The 26,779-nt window shown below is 43.6% G+C and overlaps 1 protein-coding gene across 1 annotated transcript; it reads left to right on the forward strand.

Annotated features, from left to right (window-relative positions):
• The first annotated feature begins 14,299 nt into the window (after positions 1 to 14,299).
• LOC114431851 (neuronal acetylcholine receptor subunit non-alpha-3) lies at positions 14,300 to 19,128 on the forward strand. Its single transcript, XM_028399511.1, has 7 exons — positions 14,300 to 14,452; positions 16,693 to 16,737; positions 16,835 to 16,944; positions 17,024 to 17,537; positions 18,241 to 18,431; positions 18,519 to 18,729; positions 18,919 to 19,128. Exons 2-7 carry the CDS (start codon positions 16,711 to 16,713, stop codon positions 19,051 to 19,053), a joined length of 1,188 nt encoding a protein of 395 aa, XP_028255312.1. The 5' UTR covers positions 14,300 to 14,452; positions 16,693 to 16,710; the 3' UTR covers positions 19,054 to 19,128.
• Positions 19,129 to 26,779: the final 7,651 nt, after the last annotated feature.

Here is a 26,779-nt window from a genome sequence, read left to right on the forward strand (position 1 = left end):
TTTCTAGAGCATTGTAGAGACATTTTGTACACTGTGGCACATTATTCCACCTCCATTTCACCATCTGATAAAAAAAGCTGAATCATGAAGCCTGCAGCTTGTTTTGGTTGAAGTTACTGTAAGTGTCATTATCAGAGGTGTGAAACCCTTATTTACCAAAACCCCTCATTGCTACCATTTATTTAAACTGGTTTCTCAATTGGTTGAAAAGGAGTTTTTACCAACATTAGTGTGTAAGCAACTGTGAAAATATCTTAAATAAGCAAACATAGTGACAATGTGGTAGGAAAATCTGCTTATGAGGAGAACTCTCGGCTCATTAAGACGTCATATTTCCATCAGTTTTTATGTTGTCTTCTATGTTTCTATGCCTTTTTGCTCCAAATTATAAGAGGGTGACAGCCACTGTTCTATGAATTAAAGGCTGATGTCTTGTAGATAATATGTATTTAATTTATTTTAATGCACTGTTGTGTTGAATTTTGATGCTACAGTATTGCCTCTTTCACAATCTGAATATTTCCTCTACCCCATGTCAAAACACACCCCCTCACTTGCTAACATTATGCCTGTTGCACCATCCCCCTTCTGGAGAGCCTCTTTCCAGCTCAGCTGTATGAGCGCTGGCAGATTTTTAGGGCCCGAGCACCGAATGGTGCAAGAGCCCTATTGAAACCCTTAGGATTATTATTAGGGCCCGAGCACCGAATGGTGCAAGAGCCCTATTGAAACCCTTAGGATTATTATTAGGGCCCGAGCACCGAATGGTGCAAGAGCCCTATTGAAACCCTTAGGATTATTATTTTTAGGGCCCGAGCACCGAATGGTGCAAGAGCCCTATTGAAACCCTTAGGATTATTATTTTTTTTTTTTTTTTTTTTTTTTTTTTTTTTTTTTTTTTTTTTTTTTTTTCCCCTCCGAGATCGCATTTTTGGAGGCCTTAACATGCCCAAAAACTCACCAAACTTGGTAGAAAAATTCATTCGCCCGAAAAATTTTGAAATTTGCTGACTTTTGAAATGCACATATAAAAATGGCTCTATAGCGCCCCCAACGCGTAGCCCCTCTGGCCGGTTTGACACAGGATTATGAAAATTGGCACACATATGTATCACCTCAAGACGCACAAAAAAGTCTCTTGGACCCCCCCTCCAAACCCAACAGGAAGTCCGCCATTTGAAGGTTTGTGGCCATTTTTGGCGATGTGTGACCCTGCTGCCAAACTTTTCACGCCTCGCATACTTCAACGGATTGAGCTGAAATTCGCCGTGTCCACTCAGGACACCATAGGGAATAGACGCATTCCTTAACTCTTACAAAAGTCTGACGGTGTGGCCGGGGCGTGGCCTCAAAGTTTGACCATTTCTGAGGACACAGAAAGTCTCTATAACTTCTTCGTTTTCTGTCCGATCTGTACGAAATGTCACATGTATGATCAGAGTCTGACCCTAAACACATCTATACAACAATATTGAGGCTTTGACAGAGCGCCACCTACTGGCTACACAAAATGTTGTGTTTTCATAGGTTTTTCTGCCTGCCCCCCTGGCCTGTTTTGAGTAGGGTCATGAAAATTGGTACACATGTGTATCACCCCAAGATGCACAAAAAAGTCTCTTGGACCCCCCCTCCAAACCCAACAGGAAGTCCGCAATTTTGAAATTTCTGTTAATTTTTGGCGATTTGTGACCCTCCTACAAAACTTTTCACGCCTCGCATACTTCATCCAAATGAGCTAAAACTCACTGTGTCCACTCAGGACACCATAGGGAATAGACGCATTCAAAAACTCTTACAAAAGTCTGACGGTGTGGCGGGGGCGTGGCCTCAAAGTTGACCATTCGCCATTACAAAGGAACTCACTGTATTTATTGCCCTAATGCGTAGCCCCGCTGGCCAGTTTGACACAGGATCATGAGAATTAGCACACATGTGTATCACCCCAAGACGCACAAAAAAGTCTCTTGGACCCCCCCTCCAAACCCAACAGGAAGTCCGCCATTTTGACTTTTGTGGCCATTTTTTGCCTATTTGTGACCCTGCTTCAAAACTTTTCACGCCTCGCATACTTCATGCAATTGAGCTGAAATTCACTGTGTCTACTCAGGACACCATAGGGAATAGACGCATTCCAAAACTCTTTCAAAAGTATTACCGTGTGGCGGGGGAGTGGCCTCAAAGTTGACCGTTCGCCATTACAAAGGAACTCACTGTATTTATTGCCCTAATGCGTAGCCCCGCTGGCCAGTTTGACACAGGATCATGAGAATTAGCACACATGTGTATCACCCCAAGACGCACAAAAAAGTCTCTTGGACCCCCCCTCCAAACCCAACAGGAAGTCCGCCATTTTGACTTTTGTGGCCATTTTGTGCCTATTTGTGACCCTGCTTCAAAACTTTTCACGGCTCACATACTTCTTGCAATTGAGCTGAAATTCACTGTGTCCACTCAGGACACCATAGGGAATAGACGCATTCCAAAACTCTTTCAAAAGTATTACTGTGTGGCGGGGGAGTGGCCTCAAAGTTGACCGTTCGCCATTACAAAGGAACTCGCTGTGTTTTATGCAGTACTACCCATACACTTTATGCAATGTGGACAAAATCTTACACTACTGCTATGGACCCGAGTCTGAACAGATGTATATGCTAATAGGATGATACGGTCATAGCGCCACCTACTGGTAGCAGGAAAGTTTGGTTGTAAACATGTGTTTGTTGTATATCTGTGGAAATGAGAGGAGGACAGCATAGGACAGGAGAGTATAGGAGACGAGAGCATAGGGGAGAAGACTGCGATGACCCCGCGGATCGCAAGGTGCGCGAGGGCCCGCAATGCTGCTTGCAGCTTTAATTTTTTTTTTTTTTTTTTTTCCCCCTCCGAGATCGCATTTTCGGAGGCCTTAACATGCCCAAAAACTCACCAAACTTGGTAGAAAAATTCATTCGCCCGAAAAATTTTGAAATTTGCTGACTTTTGAAATGCACATATAAAAATGGCTCTATAGCGCCCCCAACGCGTAGCCCCTCTGGCCGGTTTGACACAGGATTATGAAAATTGGCACACATATGTATCACCTCAAGACGCACAAAAAAGTCTCTTGGACCCCCCCTCCAAACCCAACAGGAAGTCCGCCATTTGAAGGTTTGTGGCCATTTTTGGCGATGTGTGACCCTGCTGCCAAACTTTTCACGCCTCGCATACTTCAACGGATTGAGCTGAAATTCGCCGTGTCCACTCAGGACACCATAGGGAATAGACGCATTCCAAAACTCTTACAAAAGTCTGACGGTGTGGCCGGGGCGTGGCCTCAAAGTTTGACCATTTCTGAGGACACAGAAAGTCTCTATAACTTCTTCGTTTTCTGTCCGATCTGTACGAAATGTCACATGTATGATCAGAGTCTGACCCTAAACACATCTATACAACAATATTGAGGCTTTGACAGAGCGCCACCTACTGGCTACACAAAATGTTGTGTTTTCATAGGTTTTTCTGCCTGCCCCCCTGGCCTGTTTTGAGTAGGGTCATGAAAATTGGTACACATGTGTATCACCCCAAGATGCACAAAAAAGTCTCTTGGACCCCCCCTCCAAACCCAACAGGAAGTCCGCAATTATGAAATTTCTGTTAATTTTTGGCGATTTGTGACCCTCCTACAAAACTTTTCACGCCTCGCATACTTCATCCAAATGAGCTAAAACTCACTGTGTCCACTCAGGACACCATACGGAATAGACGCATTCAAAAACTCTTACAAAAGTCTGACGGTGTGGCGGGGCGTGGCCTCAAAGTTGACCATTCGCCATTACAAAGGAACTCACTGTATTTATTGCCCTAACGCGTAGCCCCGCTGGCCAGTTTGACACAGGATCATGAGAATTAGCACACATGTGTATCACCCCAAGACGCACAAAAAAGTCTCTTGGACCCCCCCTCCAAACCCAACAGGAAGTCCACCATTTTGATTTTTTTTTGTAATTTTTACCGTTTTCTGACCCTGCTATAAAACTTTTCATGCCTCGCATACTTCATGCAATTGAGCTGAAATTCACTGTGTCCACTCGGGACACCATAGGGAATAGACGCATTCCAAAACTCTTTCAAAAGTATTACCGTGTGGTGGGGGAGTGGCCTCAAAGTTGACCGTTCGCCATTACAAAGGAACTTGCTGTGTTTTATGCAGTACTACCCATATACTTTATGCAACGTGGACAAAATCTTACAGTACTGCCATGGAGCCGAGTCTAAACAGATATATATGCTAATAGGATGATACGGTCATAGCGCCACCTACTGGTAGCAGGAAAGTTTGGTTGTAAACATGTGTTTGTTGTATATCTGTGGAAATGAGAGGAGGAGAGCATAGCACAGGAGAGTATAGGAGACAAGAGCATAAGAGAGAAGACTGCGATGACCCCGCGGATCGCAAGGTGCGCGAGGGCCCGCAATGCTGCTTGCAGCTTTAATTACATTTTTTTCTTGTTGACAAAGTTTAAAGGTGCATTGAAGTGTTGAATGTGTTTCCTGCATTCCTCCCCAGACTTGCTGCAGCAATTATTTAGAGATAGACTGTAAAATGATTGACAGCTGGCTTACTCTGCAAAATGTGTGCTGATATGTGCTTGTGATTTATTTTTTATTTTTGCAAATTTAGAGAAATATACATTAAACCCCACTGCAGGTTGTACTTTGTATAGTGTCAGCCAATCAGCTTGATCGATGTGCAAATCTCACCTCAGATTTTTAACACCTGAGTGGCCTGTTGGATCCTCTGAGAGCCTTTGTGACCATTTGGACCGTTCTGCTCAGTTTCACAAGGATGTTTGTGTGCATCATTGCAGCATTGGTCGGCTGGTAAATGTGCATATGTTTCCAGTGTTTATAGGCTTGGTTAATTTTTTTTTTATCACAATCTTTATGTGATTTGTAAACAGTGTTGATTCCAGATTGGATATTGTGCTACAATGCCACCATATTTTTAACCCGAACATAACCAAGTCAGTCTGTCTTCAGCTGTTCAATCATGCAAACCTCCATCCTAAGGCAGGTGGTGCAGCATGATACACATGGGTAATACTCCAGGGAATTAATGCATGTTAATATTGTTACCTCCTTGGGGACAGAAACAAATTTGTGAGCTTGTGTACCAGTTATTGTTTTCCCTTCTGTTTTCTATTAGTCCTCAATGCCTTAAAGCACAAACTGGTGAGCAAACAAAGCCAACAACATGTCTCCTCCTCCTCCTCCACCTCTTCCTCCTCCTGTGGCCCCTGCATGTGCTGGGCAGTGGGCCCAGCAGGATCTTCCTTGCTTTTCCGTATCATTGATAATCGACCTGCTCAGGGAACGGAGGAGTGCAACGACAGAGCGAATGCTATCCTGCTACTGCAGCTGCTCCTGGCTGCCACGGCAACTGGGGCAGAAAATCCGACTTATCACTTTGTCATAATCAGCATCGTGGTTTCCGATCTCCCCGATGCTCTGTGGCTCTCTGCCTGCTTTCTTGTTTGGCTTCGCTGTGCTCTAATGCTTATTTGATTTTATCTTCTCAAATACAAATGTGCTCTGAAGTGGCGGTTTTTCTTTCCTTCCAGCTCTTACAGCTGTACACATATACAAACATGTGTTTCACCGACACAGAGAGCTCTTCACTCTGAGCCTTCCATTAGCACTACACACCTTTGTAAGAGCTTCATCTGGGGAATTTAACAATAGAGCCTTTTCACATATGACACACAAGACACCAGAGACAATTTCTGGAGTGGCTTTCAAATCTTCTCCATACTCCATGTGCATCAAATTGTCTGTTAAATGTCAGAGAGCAGGTAAATTCCAATTAACCTTGATTACAACCAACACAGCTAAGAGCTGTCACAATATAAGATGTTTCATGACATTATTTGTATAAAGAGAGTGATAACCTTGCTTTAACCCCTTAATGTCGAGACTAGCAAAACACATGTCACTGCTGTGGTGACTTCTGCAGGATGATGGAGGGGTAGGTGGGTTAACAGGTTGGCACAATGAACACCAGATGTATGTGCCTTGTCAACAAGTTTGTCTTTTACAAAATACAAAAAGTTGTCTCATCCATCATCTCCTCTCACTCGATTTTGCTTCTTTGTTAGAGACTGAATCTTCTTCAGGTAGAAACCAGTGTTGAGCTGCATTACTGCCATCTACTATGACAAAAAAGGGAAGACTTGTTATGGCTCCCAGCCTCACAAAAATCCTTTAAAATCCACAACAAAGCCTTAATTAGGCCCTTATCTTTCTCTCTTTATCTCTGTCAAAGATAACTAGACTGAGAGGAAGCGTTAGCTGCATTCTCCTGGGAGATGCTCCTTCCTAGAGACACTGGTCACTCATCCATGTTAGATCACTGCTGGTGGGTGAGGATTTGCACCATGTCTTTCTTTGTCACCTCCTGCTTAATAATGGCTTGGATGGTTGTGTTTTTGTCTTTGTGTCTCCATGTGTGTGATTCAGAAGTACTTGAACTTCCTCTTGGATGTTAGGTAAACACAGATGGTGTCACAGGATGGAAGATATGGATGCAAAAATTAAGGTTTAAGGCTAATAAAGGAGCAGGGGGGAGGGGGGGGGTTGGGGGTGCAGCACAAGGATAATAACACAACACAACATTAGTATGACAAATGACAGCAGCTGAAGTCCAAGGTATTAGCTCCTGCAGCATGGATTCATAGTCATGTCATTTCTTTTCTAAATATTCTTGTGTGAAATTAAGCTGCTTAAACTGCAGCGCGCAGGTTCAGTCTGATATCGGGCAAATGCATCATCATGAATAACCCTTAAAAAAACATCTAGCAGTACTGAAACATTTTACGCTTTACTTCCAGAAACCTCTATATGTAATGTGAGAACACATCTCCTACTATGGATGTAAAGATAGAAGCACATGAGCAGCAGCCCGCGGGCGAACGCTCTTATTTTGATTACAGTTTACCTTATTCATGCAGTTTGAAATGAAAAGGTCACTGAACAGACATCAGGGCATGACGGCTAAACGGCAGCGAGAGCGACTGCAGTTTGATAAAGAGTATGGAGATTTGTTATTGTGTGTGCACCTGATGCATGTGTGTGTGTGTGTGTGTGACCTGATGTATGTGCCTTGCATCAAGCTTTGGTCTGTTACAGTCAGACTGAAACAGCAGCTCCACAGAGGCTGAATGGAGCAACAGCATAACAAACTGCTGCATTATGTTACAAATGCACATCTGTAAGATAACATGAAGAAAAGAAGCCGGTGCAGACTCATTGCCCGCCTCCAAATCCTTGGGAATTCTGACACTGTTGGGGCATTTCTTACGTAATTAAAGCACAAATTGCTCTCACGACCCCCCCACCCCCAGCACTGATGACCTTAATATGAACTCACTTTCTTAATTAACTTGGATTGAAAGTGGAATGAGTGTAATTACTGAAGTAGTCTGCAATTTAAAGACCATCCAGGATCTACTTTTACCTCCAGCGTTGGGTAAAACTCTCACCAAGCGGTCACCCTCAGTTTGTGACATAGCAGTTTGTCAAACAGTTTGCCTACTTGGTGTGTGTGTGTTAGACAGATAGGCATGGGCTCCCCCCCCGTGGGCAAGTCTTGGCAAAAGCAGAGCAGCGATCAGGTGCCTGAGTAAAACAGCCTTTAATGAGATACACAAAGCAGCCAAGTGGCAGATATTCAAACATGTGACCTGCATGTGTGCCGCAAAAAAAAGTGTGTGTTCATGCTTGATTATGAATGAACCATCAAATCCTGTGCATTTGTATATGTGTGTGTGTGTGTGTGTGCAGAATGATTCACCTTGCAGTTCTTCTTCCAGCTGCTCTTAGCTCAAACTTAATTAGGAGAGACAGAGAGCGGGAGTCCATCTTCTTCACCAGCTCGCCGTCAGTTGTTTACGAGTCAACCAACTGCTTATTTGATTGCCTGAATAAATGACACAAAGCAAATGAATGTGAGCTCAGATGGTCTGGCTGTCGGCCTTTTGCACCTCAATAAATCACCCCCATTCTTCACACTCTGTCTGTTTCTCTTCCAGCTGCCTCTTACACAGTGACACAATGCATTTTATATTCCATCTGAGTGGAAACAAAACTGCTCGGCCTATTGAGAAGCCTGATAAGGACCTATTTTCCTCTCTGGTACGTTGCCATTAACTGGTAACACGGGTGAATCGAACCGCAGGAGAAATTCCCAACTGTGTATGGAAACTCTCTGGCAGATCGATAGCTAGATCACCTCATCTGTTCAGCTTGTGCAGCAGGTAATTAGATAGATTGTGCTACAGTAAGTGCTCATCCTCGCCACTTTACCTTTTATCGGAGAAAGGTGATAGCTTTGGAAAAAGTACAGAAAATAATTGCACAAACGTCTCCAGCCTCTTAGATTCAGGCTCTAATCAGCATCCATGATGCCCACATACATTAAGGGCTCTAATCAGATTCAGGTTTCAGGATGTGATGTGGCAGAGTGTACAGCTTTGTTCCAGTCATTTGGGATGCTCTTTCACTCCGCTGCACAGTGCCCCTTATAGCATTAGCATGGACCGGGCTTTGCTTGCTTACAACCTCCAAACATGGCACATATGTTACAGCAGGACACGGCACGGCATGCACAAGCGTCTGTGTGTGCAGCTGAATGACTAAATCACTTCTGATTTATGCTAATGCACTAGCCTATAAAACAGTGTGATGGGCTGCTTAGAGGAAACTTACAGGTCACTGCTTCCTGAAAGAAGATCCTGCACCATTTATCATAAAGTAAAGTGCTCCACAGCATTTTAGAGTGTTGCTCATCAAGCAAAGTAGGAAGCCCTGTTGTTCATCACAATCCTTTGCTGCTTATGCAGACAAGTTCAGAGCCTGTGAAGTCATTTCGGAGGGTTGATGTTGGTCATTTGAAGGTGTGAGGGAACTTTCTTTTTGTAAAGTATAGTCAGCAGTTCAGCAGTGGGACATGTACCCAGAAGATTTAGGAGTCTCACGTTGTGCCAATGTGGGCTTACCAGAACGTGTTAGTTTAACTGGGGACTCCAAATTGGCCATAGACGTGAGTGTGTAATCAGTTTCACTGTGTCAGCCCCTGGCAAGCCCACTCATCACACAGTGACAGCCGGGGTAGCTGGTCCAGCCCTCTGCAACCTTGTACAGGATGAAGAGTCCAAACTGAAATGTAATCTTTAAATGGTTCTTCAGTATAATAAACATTTATTTTTACACAGCTCAGCAAAGAGCGTTTTTGGCCTGAGCTGACAGTGTCTGCGAAATGTGCAGTTTTTTTGAGTTGTACTGTTTCCGATGCACCATGTTTACCATGGAGACCCAAACCATGATACTACCGCCACCGTGTTAAACAGATGGAATAGGTTCATTTCCTGGGATCAGCCAACACTGTCTTCTGATTTAGGACAAACTATTCTATTCTGGTCTCATCTGTCCACTAAATATTTTCCTAGCAGCCCTCTGGTTATTCACACAAGCTTTATCAAATCATCAAATTGCTGACAGGCAGCTGTGTTCTTTTTGGAGAGCACTGACTCAGAACTATTCTAAACTTTCAAAAACTTCCTATCTATCTATCTATCTATCTATCTATCTATCTATCTATCTATCTATCTATCTGCCTGTGTTTGACCTTCATCTGCACTGCATTTTAAGGTCATGCTTTTAATAATATTTTCTGAATAACTGTTGTATTGACAGATTAAATATAATGCTAATCAATATCTGCTTCCAAAAAAATCAACATCTTCCAAAATATGGAAATCCTTCTATTTACTTCCTCAGACTACATGTCTGTCTCTGGATGGGGACCAGATCTGTCCTCGCTTCACATCCTATGACGGGCCAGCCCCCCCTCCGTCCCGCCCTCAGTCCGGCTCCGCTCCGGCAGCATCCATCTCTGCGCCGGGACACACGCGAAAAGAAGCCGCAGGGAGAACAGAACAGAACAGACGACACAAAACAGGAGGAAGGAAACAACACGCACACAAGCTGCTGCTCCGCAGTGTGAAGGCGGCTCGTGTTGTACAAAGCCACCAACATCCGGCTGCCCTTCATTATTTAAACTGGACACCACAGCTGTGATACTCCGCTGTGAGTAGGATGCTGAAGACGTGCGTCCTGCAGGACTGTGCGTGCAGTGAAATGATCTGATCTTCGCTGTGGATGGACCGACTGATGCTGAGAGGAAGCATGAAGTTTGCGGTTGCGGTGGTGTGCTTCTCCCTGGTTTTTGGGAAAGCAACAATGCAAGGTAAGAACCCACTGACTGTTTAAACTGTTGAACCTGTGCAGCTGCCAGGGCGCATCAATCTGAGGGAAACCGGCTGAACTGACTCTGGATGCAGAACATCTTTCATCAGCCTCATGATCCAAAGAGAATAACTGGTCAGTGTGACGTGCACGCTGCTTATTGATAATATATGTGTTTCACATGAAGCAGGTTTCAGACTGCATTTGAAATGTGATTGCACTTTCAATTGTGCGAGGCAGCAGCAGGACTAAATGAGGGGGTCAGGTGAGAGCAGCATGTTCATGATTTATTAAAGAGTGAGTGCGCAGCGCCCCCCTGGGGATGTGTGACTGACGATGGGCTGGATGGCACGCTACAGCAAGACAATGAGGGCAATAAAATAACAAACACCGGAGAGGGAATTAATGAATTCTGAGTTGTATAATAAAACTGTGACTTATAAGCGTGTGGTGCTGAGATGAAAGTAAGCAGTGCAACTGCTGTGAAATGTGTGAGAGAGCTTACTGTAAAGCATTCACGTTAACCACTGTAATCATGAGATGGAGTTTTTCTTGGCAGCACATGGCACTCTGTATATGTCCAGAAAGAGTGCAGTGTGTGTGTGAAAAAAGTTGGCATGCAGTTATAGTGCAGAGGGTTTAAAGGCTAAGTTCACCCAAAATGTATATTTTTTTTAATATATGTGGGGTTTAACCTGAGGGGGGACGCACTTTGTGGCCATTGAATCATCATAAAACTATGGCTGGAACATTTCTTTCAAATAATATCCCCCATTACTTCAATGTAATAACTTGCCTCAGTATATAAACGTAGACTGTGGTCATGTGATGTCCAGTTTGTGACATAACCCACTGTAAGTATGTGTGAACCAGCATGTGCACTCATATACTCAAGGCCACTGTGACTAATGGGGTTAACCATTGTGCAAAGTCTTGGCTCTCCCCTAGAGGCACCTGTCGCATTGCATTGTGGGTAAACAAAATCAAAGCTTTGGCTGCTTTTCTTTTCCTTATTTAAAAAAAAATCATTCATGGTCAGTGAGGTTTAAGAACTGCAGCAAAAAGACAACAAAGTTAAAGTGTCGTTCTGTGCTGTAGAGGGGAACCAAAAAATGAGCTCCCCTGTGTTTTTTACCCCTTTTTCTATTACCCTTCTCGGTGGTACGTCCCGCTGTGCTTCCAATGTGAACAGATGGTAGTGGCGTCAAGGTGATCGTAGCACTGTGTCACCCGTGAGGTGTTTCAGATTGAATGGGAAGCAGGGTGTATATGTTTGCGTGCTGGGTCACCCCTGTGTCTCTATCAATCAACAGCAAAGCTCTCTCACTCACACACACACACAAAGTGTGTGCACATTCTGTATATTGCATATACAGCGTGTCCTTTGTATAGCAAACACTGGCACACACATTAATGCATCATAATTTCCCCACAGAGCATCACCCCCAACCATCACTGTGTATATACTCTAATCAATACTTTTGCCTTCACCTCTACTCAGTCAGCCCTTCCCACACACACACACACACACACACACACACACACACACACACACACACACACACACACACACACACACGCACACACACACACACACACACACACACAGGGTCAATCAGCATCTCTCTGAGGGAGCGAGCTGGCTCTTGCAGAGGAATCCACCCCTGCAGTGTGTGACTAGCGTGGTTCCTGTGTTTTCGTTGATGAGGTTCTTGAGAGAAAGAGGCACTTCCTGTAGAGATGCTAGATGGTTTTCATCTGTCTGAGTGGGCCGATGCCCGATTTCAAGCCCTAACAAATGAAGCTAGGATCTGATGCAATGGGAGGTAATCTCTCTAGCATCTGAACACGGCATGTACTGAAAGAAGAAGAAAAAGAAGCTGAAATAAACAGAGGTTCATGTTTCCCTTCAGACACAGCAGAAAGTACTTCTGTCAGTCCACAGATGTTTCATGTGCTTTGCCAGGCTCTCTCCTCCATCTTCAGGTCTCTTCACAGATGGTCCGTATGGATCTTGAGTACGCTTTTACTTGGACGAAAAGAGACTTGTTCCCAAAGCGCCTCCAGGGTTGTCATGTCCACTGTCATGCTTTTTTTGATTTCAAGGATCTCTCTTCGTTTGGATACAAGCTGCCTTTTTTTAGTTCTGACCAGTCTGCTGCTGACATGTAGCCACACAACATGATGCTACCACCGCAATGCTTCACTGCAGAGACGGCAGGTGATGAGCAGTCGCTGGTAGTCATCGCAGTGTTTCATCAGACCAGGGAATATCCCCCCCCCCCTTGTTCTCCACTTCTTTAAATCTAGATGCAAAGTGGCCTGTCATATGCCTTTTACTGTACTCTGCTTCCATGAAGGCCCCGATTGATGTTACTGAGCTCCTTCTGGCAAGTTCTCCCATCGCTGCAGACATCTGAAGCTCCGTGTGAATTTGCCCGTCTAGCCATATAATCTATTAATAGGAATGTCCTTCTTATCTCTCTCTCCAGTAAACTACAGGAGCACGAGAGTATCGAGTGATGTATGCAGCATGTGTAGGGGATTGGCTTACAGAGCCGTGTGTCTGTATTTAGATGGAAGTAGAAATGGGAATTTGTTTCCTCCTCGCTATCTGTTTTGCTGTCTGCTCTCATTCCCCTTGCCCCAGTTAATGTATCCTTCTGTACCAACCTCTCCCCTTCCCCCCCATTCTGTCTCTCTCCGACACTAGAGGGAATTGCTGTGGGTCACTCTGTCTCACTCCTTCCCTTATCAGCTCTCTCCACTCCTCTGCTGCGTTCCCTTCATTCAAGAGGCTGTTGATTCAAACTTCTCTTTTCTGTCTATCAGCCTCTGTTGCCACACGGCCACAGGCAGCGCCAAATATCCGCCTCTTATGTGGACAAATGCTCCAAGCTTTGAGCTGATAACTCAGTTAATGTGGGAGGCTTTCATGTGCGGCTCAAGTACAAATACCACAAAACGCTCTGAGCGTCCAGCGAATGCTGCTGTCATGTGCATCTTTAGTTAAATACAATGAGTAACAAACAGGAAGGAGGTTTAGTGTCTTGCTCAAGGACAGTAAGACAGGACGCACAGCTCTAGTATTCAAACTCATGACAGTCTCCTAACTAAACTATACTGCAGTGAGTCAAGGCTTCACACTCATGTGGCCGAGTGATTTCCACATATTTTTGCAGGTCTTCTCTGCTACCTGAGAGACCTGATGTCTCCCAGCTGTTTGCAAATGAATGGCGGCTGGAGAAGAGAAAGCACTGTTCCTTCATGGCACTGCTTCCCACTCGGTGCGAGCGTCACTCTTTAACTGACTATTATGTCTTTTGCCTGACTGCACAAAGCGCTCTGAGCTCAGTTTGTCTCCCCTGGCAATTGTTCTGTCTGAGGTGATCATGTCAGCATGATCATTTTGTCAGCCTTGGGAGCTTAGATGCATTCGCTCGGCCATGACCAGCTGTCAGGCCGAGGTTGACTGTGTGAGTGTGAGAATGACTCTCTGGCCCTGACTTAATTTTTTTCCTCCCACTTGTTCTTTGAAACTCAGGAGAGTTTCTTCACTTTGTTCATGCATGACTTTTTCTATGTGGTTAAACTTAGAGGAGGAAGACATTTATAATTTATCTTTGCATATAAATATTAAATGTAGATGAGCTAAATAACCAACTGCAACTCATTTTATTTTAGAGTAACTTGTTAAATCAAACAAGTTATTTTCTGTATAAAATGTTTCATTAGAAAGAGTCCAATATAATGCAATGTCTCTTCATATACTGGATGGATTGGCACAAAATCTTGCGTTATTTATACAGAGGTAATATTTAAATAACTCATTTGCCTGCAGGGAAATTTAGTTCAAGCTCACATGTTCCATTCTGGATAAGTTCTAGCAACTTTAAGTACGGTACAAGTAAAACACGAGCTCATTGTGTGGCCTGTGTATTGATTTAAAAACGGAAAGGTGGAGCGGTGGAAGGCCACCTATGCAGCTCATCGTTAATCTCTTCTTCTACTCCTTCCAGCCCAGGAGGACTTTGTGTCACTTGCTGAGTTGGAGGACTCCTTACTGAGGAACCTTTTCAGGGGGTACCAGAAGTGGGTGCGGCCTGTGCAGCACGCCAATGACACCATCACTGTGCGCTTTGGACTGAAGATCTCACAGCTGGTCGATGTGGTGAGGACATGACACACACACACTCGCAGATACACTGGAGGTGCAAGAGGTGTAACCATGACAACTATTTATTTATGATTGATTGATGGATTGAATGATATGTGCAGTCACTGCGTACTGGTGAGAAAACACGACATTAATGCTACCATTGTGTTTTTTTCACTAACTACGCCATGCCTCTGAATTGATGGCTTTATGTGAATAGAGGACAGAGGGGGAGGGGATGACGGGTTGAAGGCAGGGATGAGAGCAGAGGGAATGAGGAGCGTGTGAAGAGGAGGAGGAGTAGTTAGAGAAGGGCGAAGGAAGGGGGGAGGCATTGATTTTTACTGTGTTGAGTCAAACTGAGAAGGAGCAGCAGATGCGCCCGTATATATAGGTAATTGCATAATGAGGCTTGGTCTTGTTCCTGAACATCAGTTAAAAACTTCCGAAAAATCTGAACTGCACTACAACGTCAATCTGCCCACGTTACTAAGTTCACTGATTTGTTTCCCACTGCAACATGAAAGTGTTTCAGGTGAGATAATTACCCCACCCCCACAATATTTCTTTTCCTATCCAGATGTTCACTTTCACCCTGATGACCAAGGCCTGTCCAAGAAATGTCAGAAGAGTGAATCAGGAAACAAACTGACAATTAAAAGTAATAGGAAATTAACTGGCTGACTGATAACAGGCAAAAACTAAGCACCACGGTCCACTCAGTCCTCCTGGTTTGTGTGTCTGTCAGACATTATTGTATAAACACTAGCTGCTTTATCCAACCTTCGGATTCCAAGGCTGCATAGTGACCCCCTGCAGTGATGGAGCCTGTGCCAATACTTATTCCAGTCCATGGTTTCAGGTCATTAGTAGCAGGACAGATATGGAAGGCGTCCTTCAAAGGACAGTTATCAGTACTAGCTGAAGTGTTCTTCTCCATTACCAAGCATTTGCTCTGAATATTCTGGCTTCCTATCTTCTGGGTCTGCTTTCATATTATGAACATGTTCCTTAAAGTGCAAAGAGGCTGCCAAAAGCAAGACCACATGCATGAGCTACACCGAGCAGTACCTGCCATACAGACACAGACATGTAACAACTAAATGCAAGACCAGCCGCACCATCACATCAAAGACATGACCTTAAAGTCTTTGATAGCAATTCCAGCCCTGTTCCTACCATACATTATGTATAATAAGTAGCTAAGTGTATTTTAACCTGTTTCCGAATGGATCCTTAAGCAAACGGGAGCCAGACAGAGATCTAATGCTTCTTCAGTCCCCTCTTTACCAGCTGTCTGTATCTGCCTCTGCAGAACTTAATATAGAGCCTCATATGCTGTGATACAGTTAATAAAAGCATGTGATAGTCTTCTGGGTGTTGAAGTTTTTTGTTTAGTTTTTTTTTAAAAAAACAAGAGGAAATAATAAAAAGAAAAAAAACAGGGAGGAAGTGAACTTATTAAGGGTGTGAAAGCACAGGAAGGAGGCAAGCAAGGGAACAAACAAAGAGTATGGCAAAGAGAAAAAGAAAGGAGCATGCTGTGAGGTTATGTACTGTGTAGAGGAGGGTATACATGCAGGAGTGTGAAGAGCTGAGACAGGAAGGACGGAAGACGATAAACAAAGGGAGAAGAGGAAAGGTTAGAGGACGTCCAAAGTGGTCTTCCATAGCAGCAGAGGAAGAATCAAAGCCATCAGGTTTGAAAGGAACCAGATCACATTTATTATTTACAGAGGGACACTCACAAAGCTGCCAACTCCACAGAGAGCAACATTTAGACTACATCAGCATTTTTCATAGGCGTGCTGTGTAGAAATTGTATTTAGGAGAGTGCCATCTTGTGGTATTCTAACTAAACTACAGATATTATCACTGAAGATTTTCAGTTTTTTCCTCTCATAAGTAGATGTATTGATTTTCTAATTTTCCTTTTTATACTCGAACACATGTCAATATTAGATATTCAGCAGTGACGTATGTGGTCATTGTGTGTGTGTGTTTGTGTGTGATATTGGTCATTAGGTTACTCTTCATTTCTCATCTGATGTTCTAGATATACCCTGAAGCCAACCACTTAACCCTGGAAGCTGTAACTACTTTAGTGTCTAAGTAGCCAGAAAAAGAAGCAATTATCCCACGTTAAGCTTATTTTTCTGTCTAGTGTTGTTCCTCCTCATTAGCCTTTCTTATCATACCCAGTAAGCAGATTTATAAAGGGTGAACTCAGTTTCTCCTCTTTTTTCCCCATACAGGATGAAAAGAACCAGCTGATGACTACAAACGTCTGGCTCTGGCAGGTAAGACCATTGTGCTGAAATGGAAATGTTATTTAGTTTTGTAGGCATTAGATGGATGAATAAAATGTATCATGTGTTAATATTATTTATTTTTAAGGAGTGGATTGATGTGAAGCTAAAGTGGAATCCAGAGGACTATGGAGGGATTACCTCCATTAGAGTGCCTTCAGAGACTATATGGCTGCCTGATATCGTTCTATATGAAAAGTGAGTCCTTCATTCTTTCATTGCTGCTGTTTTTCCGGTGTGTTCTGCCACATCTTATGTTTTTTCTACCTTCTCCTAGTGCGGATGGTCGCTTTGAGGGTTCCCTGATGACCAAAGCCATCGTGCGCTGGGATGGCACCATAACATGGACTCCTCCTGCCAGCTACAAGTCCTCCTGCACCATGGACGTCACCTTCTTTCCCTTTGACCGGCAGAACTGCTCCATGAAGTTCGGTTCCTGGACTTATGATGGAAACATGGTGGACCTGGTCCTGGTGGATCACTATGTGGATCGTAAAGACTTCTTTGACAATGGCGAATGGGAGATCCTCAACGCCACGGGAGTAAAAGGCAGCAGGAGGGATGGGGTGTACTGGTACCCGTTTATCACGTACTCCTTCATCCTTAAGAGGTTGCCCTTGTTCTACACCCTCTTCCTCATCATCCCGTGCCTCGGCTTGTCCTTTCTCACCGTGCTGGTGTTCTATCTGCCCTCAGATGAGGGAGAGAAGCTGTCACTTTCCACATCAGTGCTGGTGTCGCTCACTGTGTTCCTTTTAGTCATAGAAGAAATCATCCCTTCATCATCGAAGGTGGGTTTTCACTTCAAAGTCAGCTCATCATCAGTTTTTTTTTCACACCCATCCATCGATTTGGTGTTCAGTTGTCTTGATTGCAATCTTAATTGCGACATGGCCTAATTAGCACAGATCTCAACCCCAGTCTTCTGAATTACCTGCATGTCAACTCAATTAACACAGCTATAGACTTAACATACAAGTCAGGCCAATATGAAGCTCTGCAGACGGCAGGGAAAAAAGCAGGACTGTCCGGAGTCATTGAATTTCTACAGACCTCTATTAACCATAAGTAGTTATAACTGAGAGTTATTATGTGCTGCTATGATTAAAGGAAACACCAGGCACAAGCTCAGCTGAAACACAGTTTGTTGTAAATAATATAAAAATAGTGAAAACAGTGTCTAGTGAAGGGAAGAATAATGCTGATGCAGATTATCCTGATTTAAGAGACTTCATGCAGTGTTAGGCACATAGCAGACAGTCCTATATGAGCAGGTTATTGCTTCGATTCCCTGGTGAAGACCCTGTGCTGCACACCATTTCCAAGCTCTCGCCTGCATTTCCTGTTTCCATATGATGAAAATTAAAGCTAAATTTTCTAACCTGGTTTTTTAAGCTCATAACCTAATTAACAAACCCAATATTTTCATTGAAAAACACATTTCAAACATAAGAATAAGCTGTTTACATGGTGACTGAGTCCGTTTATCTACAGGTGATTCCACTAATCGGAGAGTACCTGCTCTTCATCATGATCTTTGTCACCTTCTCCATCATCGTCACCGTCTTCGTGATTAACGTCCACCACCGCTCGTCTGCCACCTACCACCCCATGGCCCCCTGGGTAAAGAGCCTCTTTCTGCAAAGACTGCCCAGGCTGCTCTGTATGAGGGGTCACACTGACAGGTAACAGACAGAATTAGCTTCAGATAACGCAAAACACACTGATACCACACTGCTGGATTTACCTGTTAAATTGGCCATCATCTTCAGATACCACTTCCCAGACATCGAGATGCGCAGCCCGGAGCTGAAGCCACGCCGGGGCATGGGGAGGAGAGGGGCCCCCGGTCACAGTCAGCAGAGAGGCCCCCTCGGAGGGAGGGAGGACGAGAACCAAGCTTGGCTGGCGATGCTGGAAAAAGCCACAAACTCGGTTCGCTACATCAGCCGTCACATTAAGAAGGAGCACTTCATACGAGAGGTGTGGGGTGAATCTGTCTGCATGCATGCTCTGTGACATTCTCCTTGTATAACCTCCACATTTACTTCATTTGCTCTACAGATTCTTGACATAAAACAGTCATTATGTCCTGAATTTGACTGGAACAATGCTTACGGGCTGACACACACTCACACCTGTGGACTTCTTCTGTCTCTCTTGTCTCTTCAGGTCGTGCAAGACTGGAAATTCGTGGCTCAGGTGTTGGACAGGATTTTCCTGTGGGCCTTCCTCACAGTGTCGATACTAGGAACTATTCTAATCTTCACCCCTGCTCTGCAGATGTACCTCAGCACACCCTCATGAACACACACAAACTGATGAATACTCTCCAACAGCTCATTCTTGTTTTCCAGTCTGTCTGTGACTATGATTTATTGATGGCACTTGATAAAACATTCATATTGTATATTTATATTGTAGAAACAAGCTCGGGCTACAAACTTTTTACCTCCCTACAGTGGTTTGCAGCCTGTAATAACAACTACTGGAAACTGTAATGGTCTAGATGCGGCTCGTCCTTCATTGTAAGGTTGCATGCACAAGGGGTGTCAAGGAGTGAAAGCAATAAGCAGGTTAAAGTAGCGTGTATGATTTCAATATCCGTGTAACACTGTAATTATACATGCAACAAAATGCACAATATCCATGACTTATGAGTTGTTTTATGTGTCACGTTCACCATGTTGTCCAGCCAGCTGTACTCTACTGTATGTTGTACGCTGTGATCAGATTAAAACAAAATATGAAATCTATATGTTGCTCCGATCAGAGGGCGGTTCGTATTTAATTGACTGCATATATAAATAGTCTATTAGGAGCCTTAAATCTAACTTGCATTATTATTAAATAATCTTGTCGCCCCAATTTGTAGCAGTTGAAATACCTTTTAATTATATTTAATACTGTGATAAAACACATAATTACTACTGCTGTTATGCTGGTGTATATTGTGCTGCAGATATAATTGCCAATTTCTAAGTAATTTATGCAAATTGCAGAGTGAGTGGGGGTAAAGGATGGTCATCTGGCACTGTTCTCATTTATATAAGAGCCAATTAGGGTGTGTTTTGCCTGTAATGACGCACTATCACCACTAAGTGGCAGCAAAAACCTTTATGTTTTGCCTGACTTAAAGTATACATCAGGGCACTCAATGGGGCACTATGACAAAAAATATATTATATATATATTAATTAATATTTTGGACAGTGTCACGAAAGCCTCAGATACAGTGCTGTGCATCATACAGCAATCAACTCTTATTAGGCTTCCATAAGTCCTCTGCTTTGCTGAAGGGCACATCATCAGTAGCAATTACAAGAGGAGACAGCATCGTATTCATTTCCCACAAACGTAATTTCCCAGTCTGTTCACTCAAGCCGTAACATTCTGGTTAATATCTGCTGTAACTTCGGAGCCTTCAGGCCTCTGTCACCCACCGAACATTGCTACAAGTGGCGTTCCCCGGTGATATCATCGCGTTGTGTGCTTTGGCCTACTTTTAGAAAGACACAAGTTCGTTCTCTGAGTTATTAAAAATGGCTGGCATGCATAAGTCTTCCCTGTTTCCAAGCCACTTAAACAGTCTGACCTCAACCCATTCTTCTATTATTCACAGCACTGACTTAGGCAGACAGGTGTGTTTGTGTCTGTCTGTCGGAGTGTGTTTGTGAGTGTGAGACGAAATGAGAGTGCACAAGAAAGGGCAGAGTGTGTGTGTTTCTGTGTGTGTGTGTGTGTGTGTGTGACACAGATGGACTGTGACAGACAAGCAAGTCTGTGACAGAGGAGGGTGCAAACCCCTCAGGATCCCATCAAAATAAACAAGCTTTCAATTCTTTGAGACGTGAGAGGCCAAATATTTCGCAGTGTTTCATGCTCTTACTTTCTTTGTTGCTGCTGCGAAAGTCATAATTGAAACTACAAAACAGCTTGAAACATATATATGAAACAAAAAACTTACACTTAATACAGGCGATCCTACTTAAGCATAGCAATGACATGTGGTCCTATCCGCAGCAAAATCAAAGCAGACATGCATGAAAACATTTTGGTGCTAATCCTCCAGTGAGAAATGAATCCAGCAGTATTAGTATGTAAAAACACGCAATATGCATAAAAGTAATTGAAAACAGGCACTTTGTTTTCAATGTATTTCAGTCTGGATCTAGACAAAGTGACATTGCCACCTCTAAAAGGCATACTACTGTTATGGCTGGTAATAAAGACAAGTTTGAAGGATACTATACAAACTGCCAATAAACATGGCCCTCTAAAACAGAGATGGTAGTATCTTGATATTCATAGTGAATGTTTGTTCCAACCGAGTGAACATTCATTATATCAAGCCCTTAATAACCAGAATCCAGAATGAGCTCTGTTTATCTGTCCGGTATCTTAATTTTAAGGCAAGACTGCCAAAAAAATAAATAAAAAAAATGACACAATAAAAGCTAAGGTATGTACACTCATGCCGTTTCCTTCTTTGTTTAGTATTGACTCGGGGTGAGGATAGTTTATTTTCACACACAATTCCAACAGCAAAAGACAAGGAAAGATTGAAAATGGGATCATGGGAATGCTCTAGGGAATCTCTGGGCATATAGAAAGACTCAATTTTCTGCTTCACATCTGTTATTGCTGCTGTGAACCGAAGCTCATCTGGATAGAAAGGCTCAAGCACTCATTCTCCACAAGGTCAGTCTCACATGCATTCTTAATGTAGCAAGTCCACAGCTATACATCATGGAGAAATTACAGGGTAGGGTCCTATAGCTCTGTGGCTCTGATAAAAGACGTGATCATACATTCACACCGACAGGAGCGAAACAATATTATGACTGCAGCTCACCTGTGTTATCCTTTAGAACAGCACATGTACAAACACATATGCTTCTGTGTGGGTATGTGTGAGCCTTGAGACTGTCAGCAGCACTACAGCACTGTGAGAAAGGTTGTGCAGCAGGTGATGGAAAATATACTCAGTTGTTCGCCTCAGTGTTTCTGTCTAAAAGTGAGATTCTGCCTTTAAAAAGCAGCTGCAATGCGACCTTTATATTCTGTGTTTTCTGTCATGAGACCCGACAGTCTGAGTGAAACACATTCTGTAACCTTGTGTGCAGACCTTTTCAGCATCATTCTGTTGGCTTCAGTAAAGTTCACTTTAATGTAAAGTTACTGTTCTGGTTGTCATTTGAACCACATAACCAACATTGGCAGGCAGCTATTGACAAAAAAAATATCAGGATCAGTGTGGGAGGCAAGTGCAAAGACTCTGGGCAGTTAGTAATCAAAACAATGTCTTTTATTAAAAGAAAACTCAGGTAAGGTAACTAAACAGAACTAAGGTTCACTGGGAAAATCCACAGGAGCAAAAACAAGAATTCAAAAATACAAACAGAAGACACTCGGCAAAACACGAGGACTGACTGAGGATCACTGGGTAAAAGACCACAGGTGAAAACTCAGGAACTCTACGGCAGGTCACAGGTAACAACTACGGCCGGTACACAGGAAGCTACGGCCGGTAGCCAGGAAGATAAAACTAAAGCAAGGGACTAAAGAACACTACGGCAAAACACAGGTAATTCTTACTATAACAGAAAACTAAGGATTACAAGGCTAGGACAAGGACAAACGAACCCACAGACATCCAAGGTTAAAGAGACAAAGACTAAATACACAAGGAGCAGGGGACAATTAAACACAGGTGGCACACATTAGGGCAGGGCAGGTAATCACACAGGGAGGGAAAACACGAGAAGTAAAACACAAGACAATACACAAGGAGGGCAGGACTATCAAAATAAAACAGGAAGCACGAGACAAGGCAAGACAGACACAAGAAACAGGAACTGAACAAAACAAGGAATTAGCCCCAAGGAACACAGGATCATGACAACATATCCCACAACAAACAGAAGATCTTCCAGAGGAACTAGTGGAGACCAAACCAGAGCTAAACGAACAGCTGATATCAAAGACCAGAAACAAAACCCACAAAACACTGATGTTATTGGCCATTTGAGGCAAATATCTGCCTCTTTAGCTAATGAAAAATGAAACTGACAACTTTACCCTTAGCTGAGAGATTCAAGCAACAACTGTCTGCCTTAACTCCAAGTACAGGCAAAGAGGTGGAGTGGTGTGAGTGGACCTGAGCTGGGCAGTCACAGAAGCAGGAAGCTCACACTGTGATTCAGCGGGTAAAGTGAGTTATAAAAGAAATCTGTAAGGATCACAGGTCATGAAAATAGAACTTGTTTGACACAGTGATAAAACCAGGTGCATACAGGCGGGGTCAAACTGACACTTTTTTTTTAGCAAAAAACACACTCTGACTACTGACTCATATATTGGATATGAGATCTTTACACTGTTCTTTGATATTAGCTGAATTTAGATTATTTCTTTAACCCTGCATTTACTTTTCTCAGAGAAGGATGCAATGGCACATGTGCTATGAGTCCTAGCATAAATCTCATGGCCCTGTTCATGCTTCATTATTGCGTGGCATGTTTATATGTTTTTTTGATATTTATGGCATGGGCTCAAGGCGACTGTGATACGGTAATGTGTGTGATAAAGGGAGGTGGAGATCTCTAAAAGTGTGAAGACAACATGGTACACAACTACCCATAAACAAACAGGTGTGCACACACAAGAAAAACATGCATTTTTACACACACACACACACACACACACACACACACACACACACACCACCTACAATCGCTGCAGGCTCAGCAAAAAGGACATTAATCTAATGTGAGCTGATGGTAGTCTACAAACATGTACAACACTGTGTCCAGACTGAATCCAGAGGAAGATAGAAAGGCGAGGTGGGGGTGGGGGTGGGGTGGGGTGGGGTTGGGGGTTTATACACCGAGGCTGAGGCGAGAGGGAGAGTGATAGATAGTGAGAGCAAGAGAAACGCTGCAGGCGATCTGGTGATGGTCTGAGGACATCACTGTATCTGATGCTCACAAGCAAGAGTACAGAACAGACGATAGGAAGCAGAAAAGGAGAGGGAGAGAGGACAGGATCAACAGGGGCTGAGTGGCAGAGGCTAGACGAAAGCAGGAAAAGTGAGTGGAAGCAATAACAGAGGGAGAAAAGGTGATGCCGATGCGGCAAAAATGAGTAAGCTAACAAGTAAGTGCATCACACCAAAACTGCTACTTGAAAGGTCTCCTAATGAGGCTGCACGCGAGCTCAAGCTCACACACAGAGAATCCACAATAACGCTCAGTCATGGCGGTGGAAGGTGTGCTGCCTGTGTGCCCTAAAGATGTTGTTCCTCCTGCTGACAGCTCCACACTGAATGTCTCATTAGAGGTAATTATGTGATGCAATATGCTCTAACAATTGGCCACATGCACTGAAATTCACCTCACTGGACAGCTGCCACGCGGATTAAGGATACAGTCAGTGGTGCATGCTAACATGAAATTGCGTTCATCAAGCCTAATTCGTCATTGGCACGGCTGCTGCAAAAGTGATGTTCATAGAAAAATACAGCAACAAATTGTATGGGGGATATTTTTGGGTTGAAATGTTGGATCGGCTAGAGAGGTCAATTACAACCGAGGAGACGAGCTGCTTATCTAAACAAGAGACCTTCTCAGAGGAAGGAAGATGAAAGAAGGTGCAATCTGTGATCCAGCCTTCTATCTTCTCCCTCTTATCTGGGGTCGGGTCAGGGGGGCATCAGCCTAAGGAGCTCAACCTTTGGGGGGGGGGCATGCTTGGAACACCTCAGCGTGGATCATCCTAACCAGGTGCCTCCTCTCAACTCTCAAATGTGAAGGAGCAGCGACTCAACCCCCAGCTCACTGTCCAAGGTACTGTTTTATGTATTTATATTTACTTAAGTAAAAATAATATAATAAATATAATAAATACTTTTACTTCATTACATTTTGCAGCTGTTATCTGTACTTTCTACTCCACTACATTTCTACAATGTCTGTTACAAGTACATTTATGAATACAGTCGTGTTCATACACAGTACTGCTGGACTGATGAGAGGTCAGACATGAAGATGGTGTCACGCTGCCAGCTGTGTTTCTATAATGAGCCTTAATCATGATGCCGGTGCTCTGGCTCAGTTAGCTAACTAGTTAGCTGCTGTCTGCTAACACAGGTCCATCCATTAAAGGGTAGGGTAGGAGATTTTGAAAACTCAGTGAGAGTCAGCCAGATTTCAAAGTAAACACACGCCCTTTTCTCTCGGAGCTCACCCTGAAGCCACGCCTCCAATCACATGGACGCATCAGCTGAAGACGAGCTGCGGTCTGTGACTTCGGCCATCATGCACGTACCTCTCTGGTGCACAGAGCAGGAAGAGAGTGACAACCAGCCAATACTCCTACAGGGTCCACCCGGAGGATTGGTGATGTTTTTATGTTTTATAGCTTCAGATGATTCATATTCTTCGTTTTAATGAGAAACTGCCGACTACCCGACCTTTAATGTCTGGTTAACATGAATCATCACATGAATCTACAGCAGGAACACTGACACAGTAAACATGCTGAATGCCTGTTTGTTATCAGCAGCCTCTCTGTTCACTTGATGCCCACAGCCTGCCTCATGACACACAGACCTGTCCACAGCTGCTTCTGGACTGAACATGGACATTAACTACACATGCTCCATTTTAAATTTCAAGATGATTTCTTTGATTATTTTAACCTGTTCAGATCCTTTGCAATGGAAATCAAATATATGTATTCAGTGCATGAGTACTTTTACTTTTAATACTTTAAGTACATTTAAAAGTGAGTACTTTTAGACTTTTACTTAAGTAGGATTGTTGATGTAGCACTTCTGCTTTTACTTAAGTATATATTTTGCTGGTTATTTGTACTTTTACTTAAGTACCAGGCTTCAGTACTTCCTCAACACTGAAAATATCTGACTAACTCAGACAGCTGAACATCACAGAACCTAGAGAAGCTTCTTCATGTGCCACTGCCTTTTTTCCTGTCATTTCATGTGATTTTCAGACATGTGGTGAACAACTGCTGTCAGAATACTTTTCCATTTGCACCAAGTTATATTTGGCTGTATGACTCTGTTCTGGGACGTCCCTGTCCTTCCATGAGTATACACTGAGGCTGCAGAGCATCACCAAGGACCTGCTTTAGGGTACAGAACATAGCAGACATCAACGACAGCAGATATGACATTAATTAAGTCAGACACTGCAGGAAAAAGGGAGGATATGGGTGGAGACAAAGCAGCAATGGAAGGCACTTTAAATGCAGTACAATGATTTAGATTTGTTTGTTAGACTGTAACAGCTGTGTTATGATGTGCAGTTTATTCCGAGCCAAGCTGAACGAAGGAACGTTTTGCTTGAAGGAAAAATGTGCACAAGAAGAAAAAGTGAAAACATAGGAAATCACTCTCTTCCAGGCTCCAAACCTGAGCTCAATCTGTTGTTTTTAAGGATTAAGACCGTATTAGACTCATGAGGCTGGAGGACACTTTTCTGTGAAGACGATGAGATCGTGCTCACTCTATTAAGATAACAAGACAACATGCGTAAAACAAAGTTCTCCAAAGTTGCGGGGGGGCGGGGCGTGTCGCCCTCTGCTAGAAATGTGTGTAAATGCAGATTATGCGTGTTCATCACCTTTAGTCATCAGCCATTAAGGCAGATGAGGATGAGCCAGAAATGACGGGGACACCACATACGACAGCAGGAAACACGCAGAGGACAGGCTCGGAATGTTTGATATAAAAAATACTGCAGAGCGCGCAGAACGCGTCAGAGAGCTGAATCCAAAGTGACTTTTGAGGTGACACTAGACCCAGACACAAGAGGACAGACACAAGTGCGAGTGCGTGCATGTTCCAGCATCCGAGACGAGGAAAGAGAGAGAGAGAGAGAGAGAGAGAGGGAGAGAGCGGGAGGGAGGGAGCGGGGAGCGCGCAGCACCAGCAGTCTGACAAAGCTGCGCTCTCTCGAAGTTTGACATCTCCAGCGGGCTGCACAGGGTGCCCTGCTCCGCCGCTGCC

The sequence above is a fragment of the Parambassis ranga genome, chromosome 1 (genome assembly GCF_900634625.1).
Source record: "Parambassis ranga chromosome 1, fParRan2.1, whole genome shotgun sequence".
Taxonomy (NCBI): domain Eukaryota; kingdom Metazoa; phylum Chordata; class Actinopteri; family Ambassidae; genus Parambassis; species Parambassis ranga.

Coding starts and splice junctions, on each gene's coding strand:
- LOC114431851 (XM_028399511.1), top strand. CDS start 16,711: ATGACTACAAACGTCTGGCTCTGGCAG. Junction 16,738..16,834: donor CAAACGTCTGGCTCTGGCAG/GTAAGACCATTG, acceptor TTTATTTTTAAG/GAGTGGATTGATGTGAAGCT. Junction 18,730..18,918: donor AGGAGCACTTCATACGAGAG/GTGTGGGGTGAA, acceptor TTGTCTCTTCAG/GTCGTGCAAGACTGGAAATT.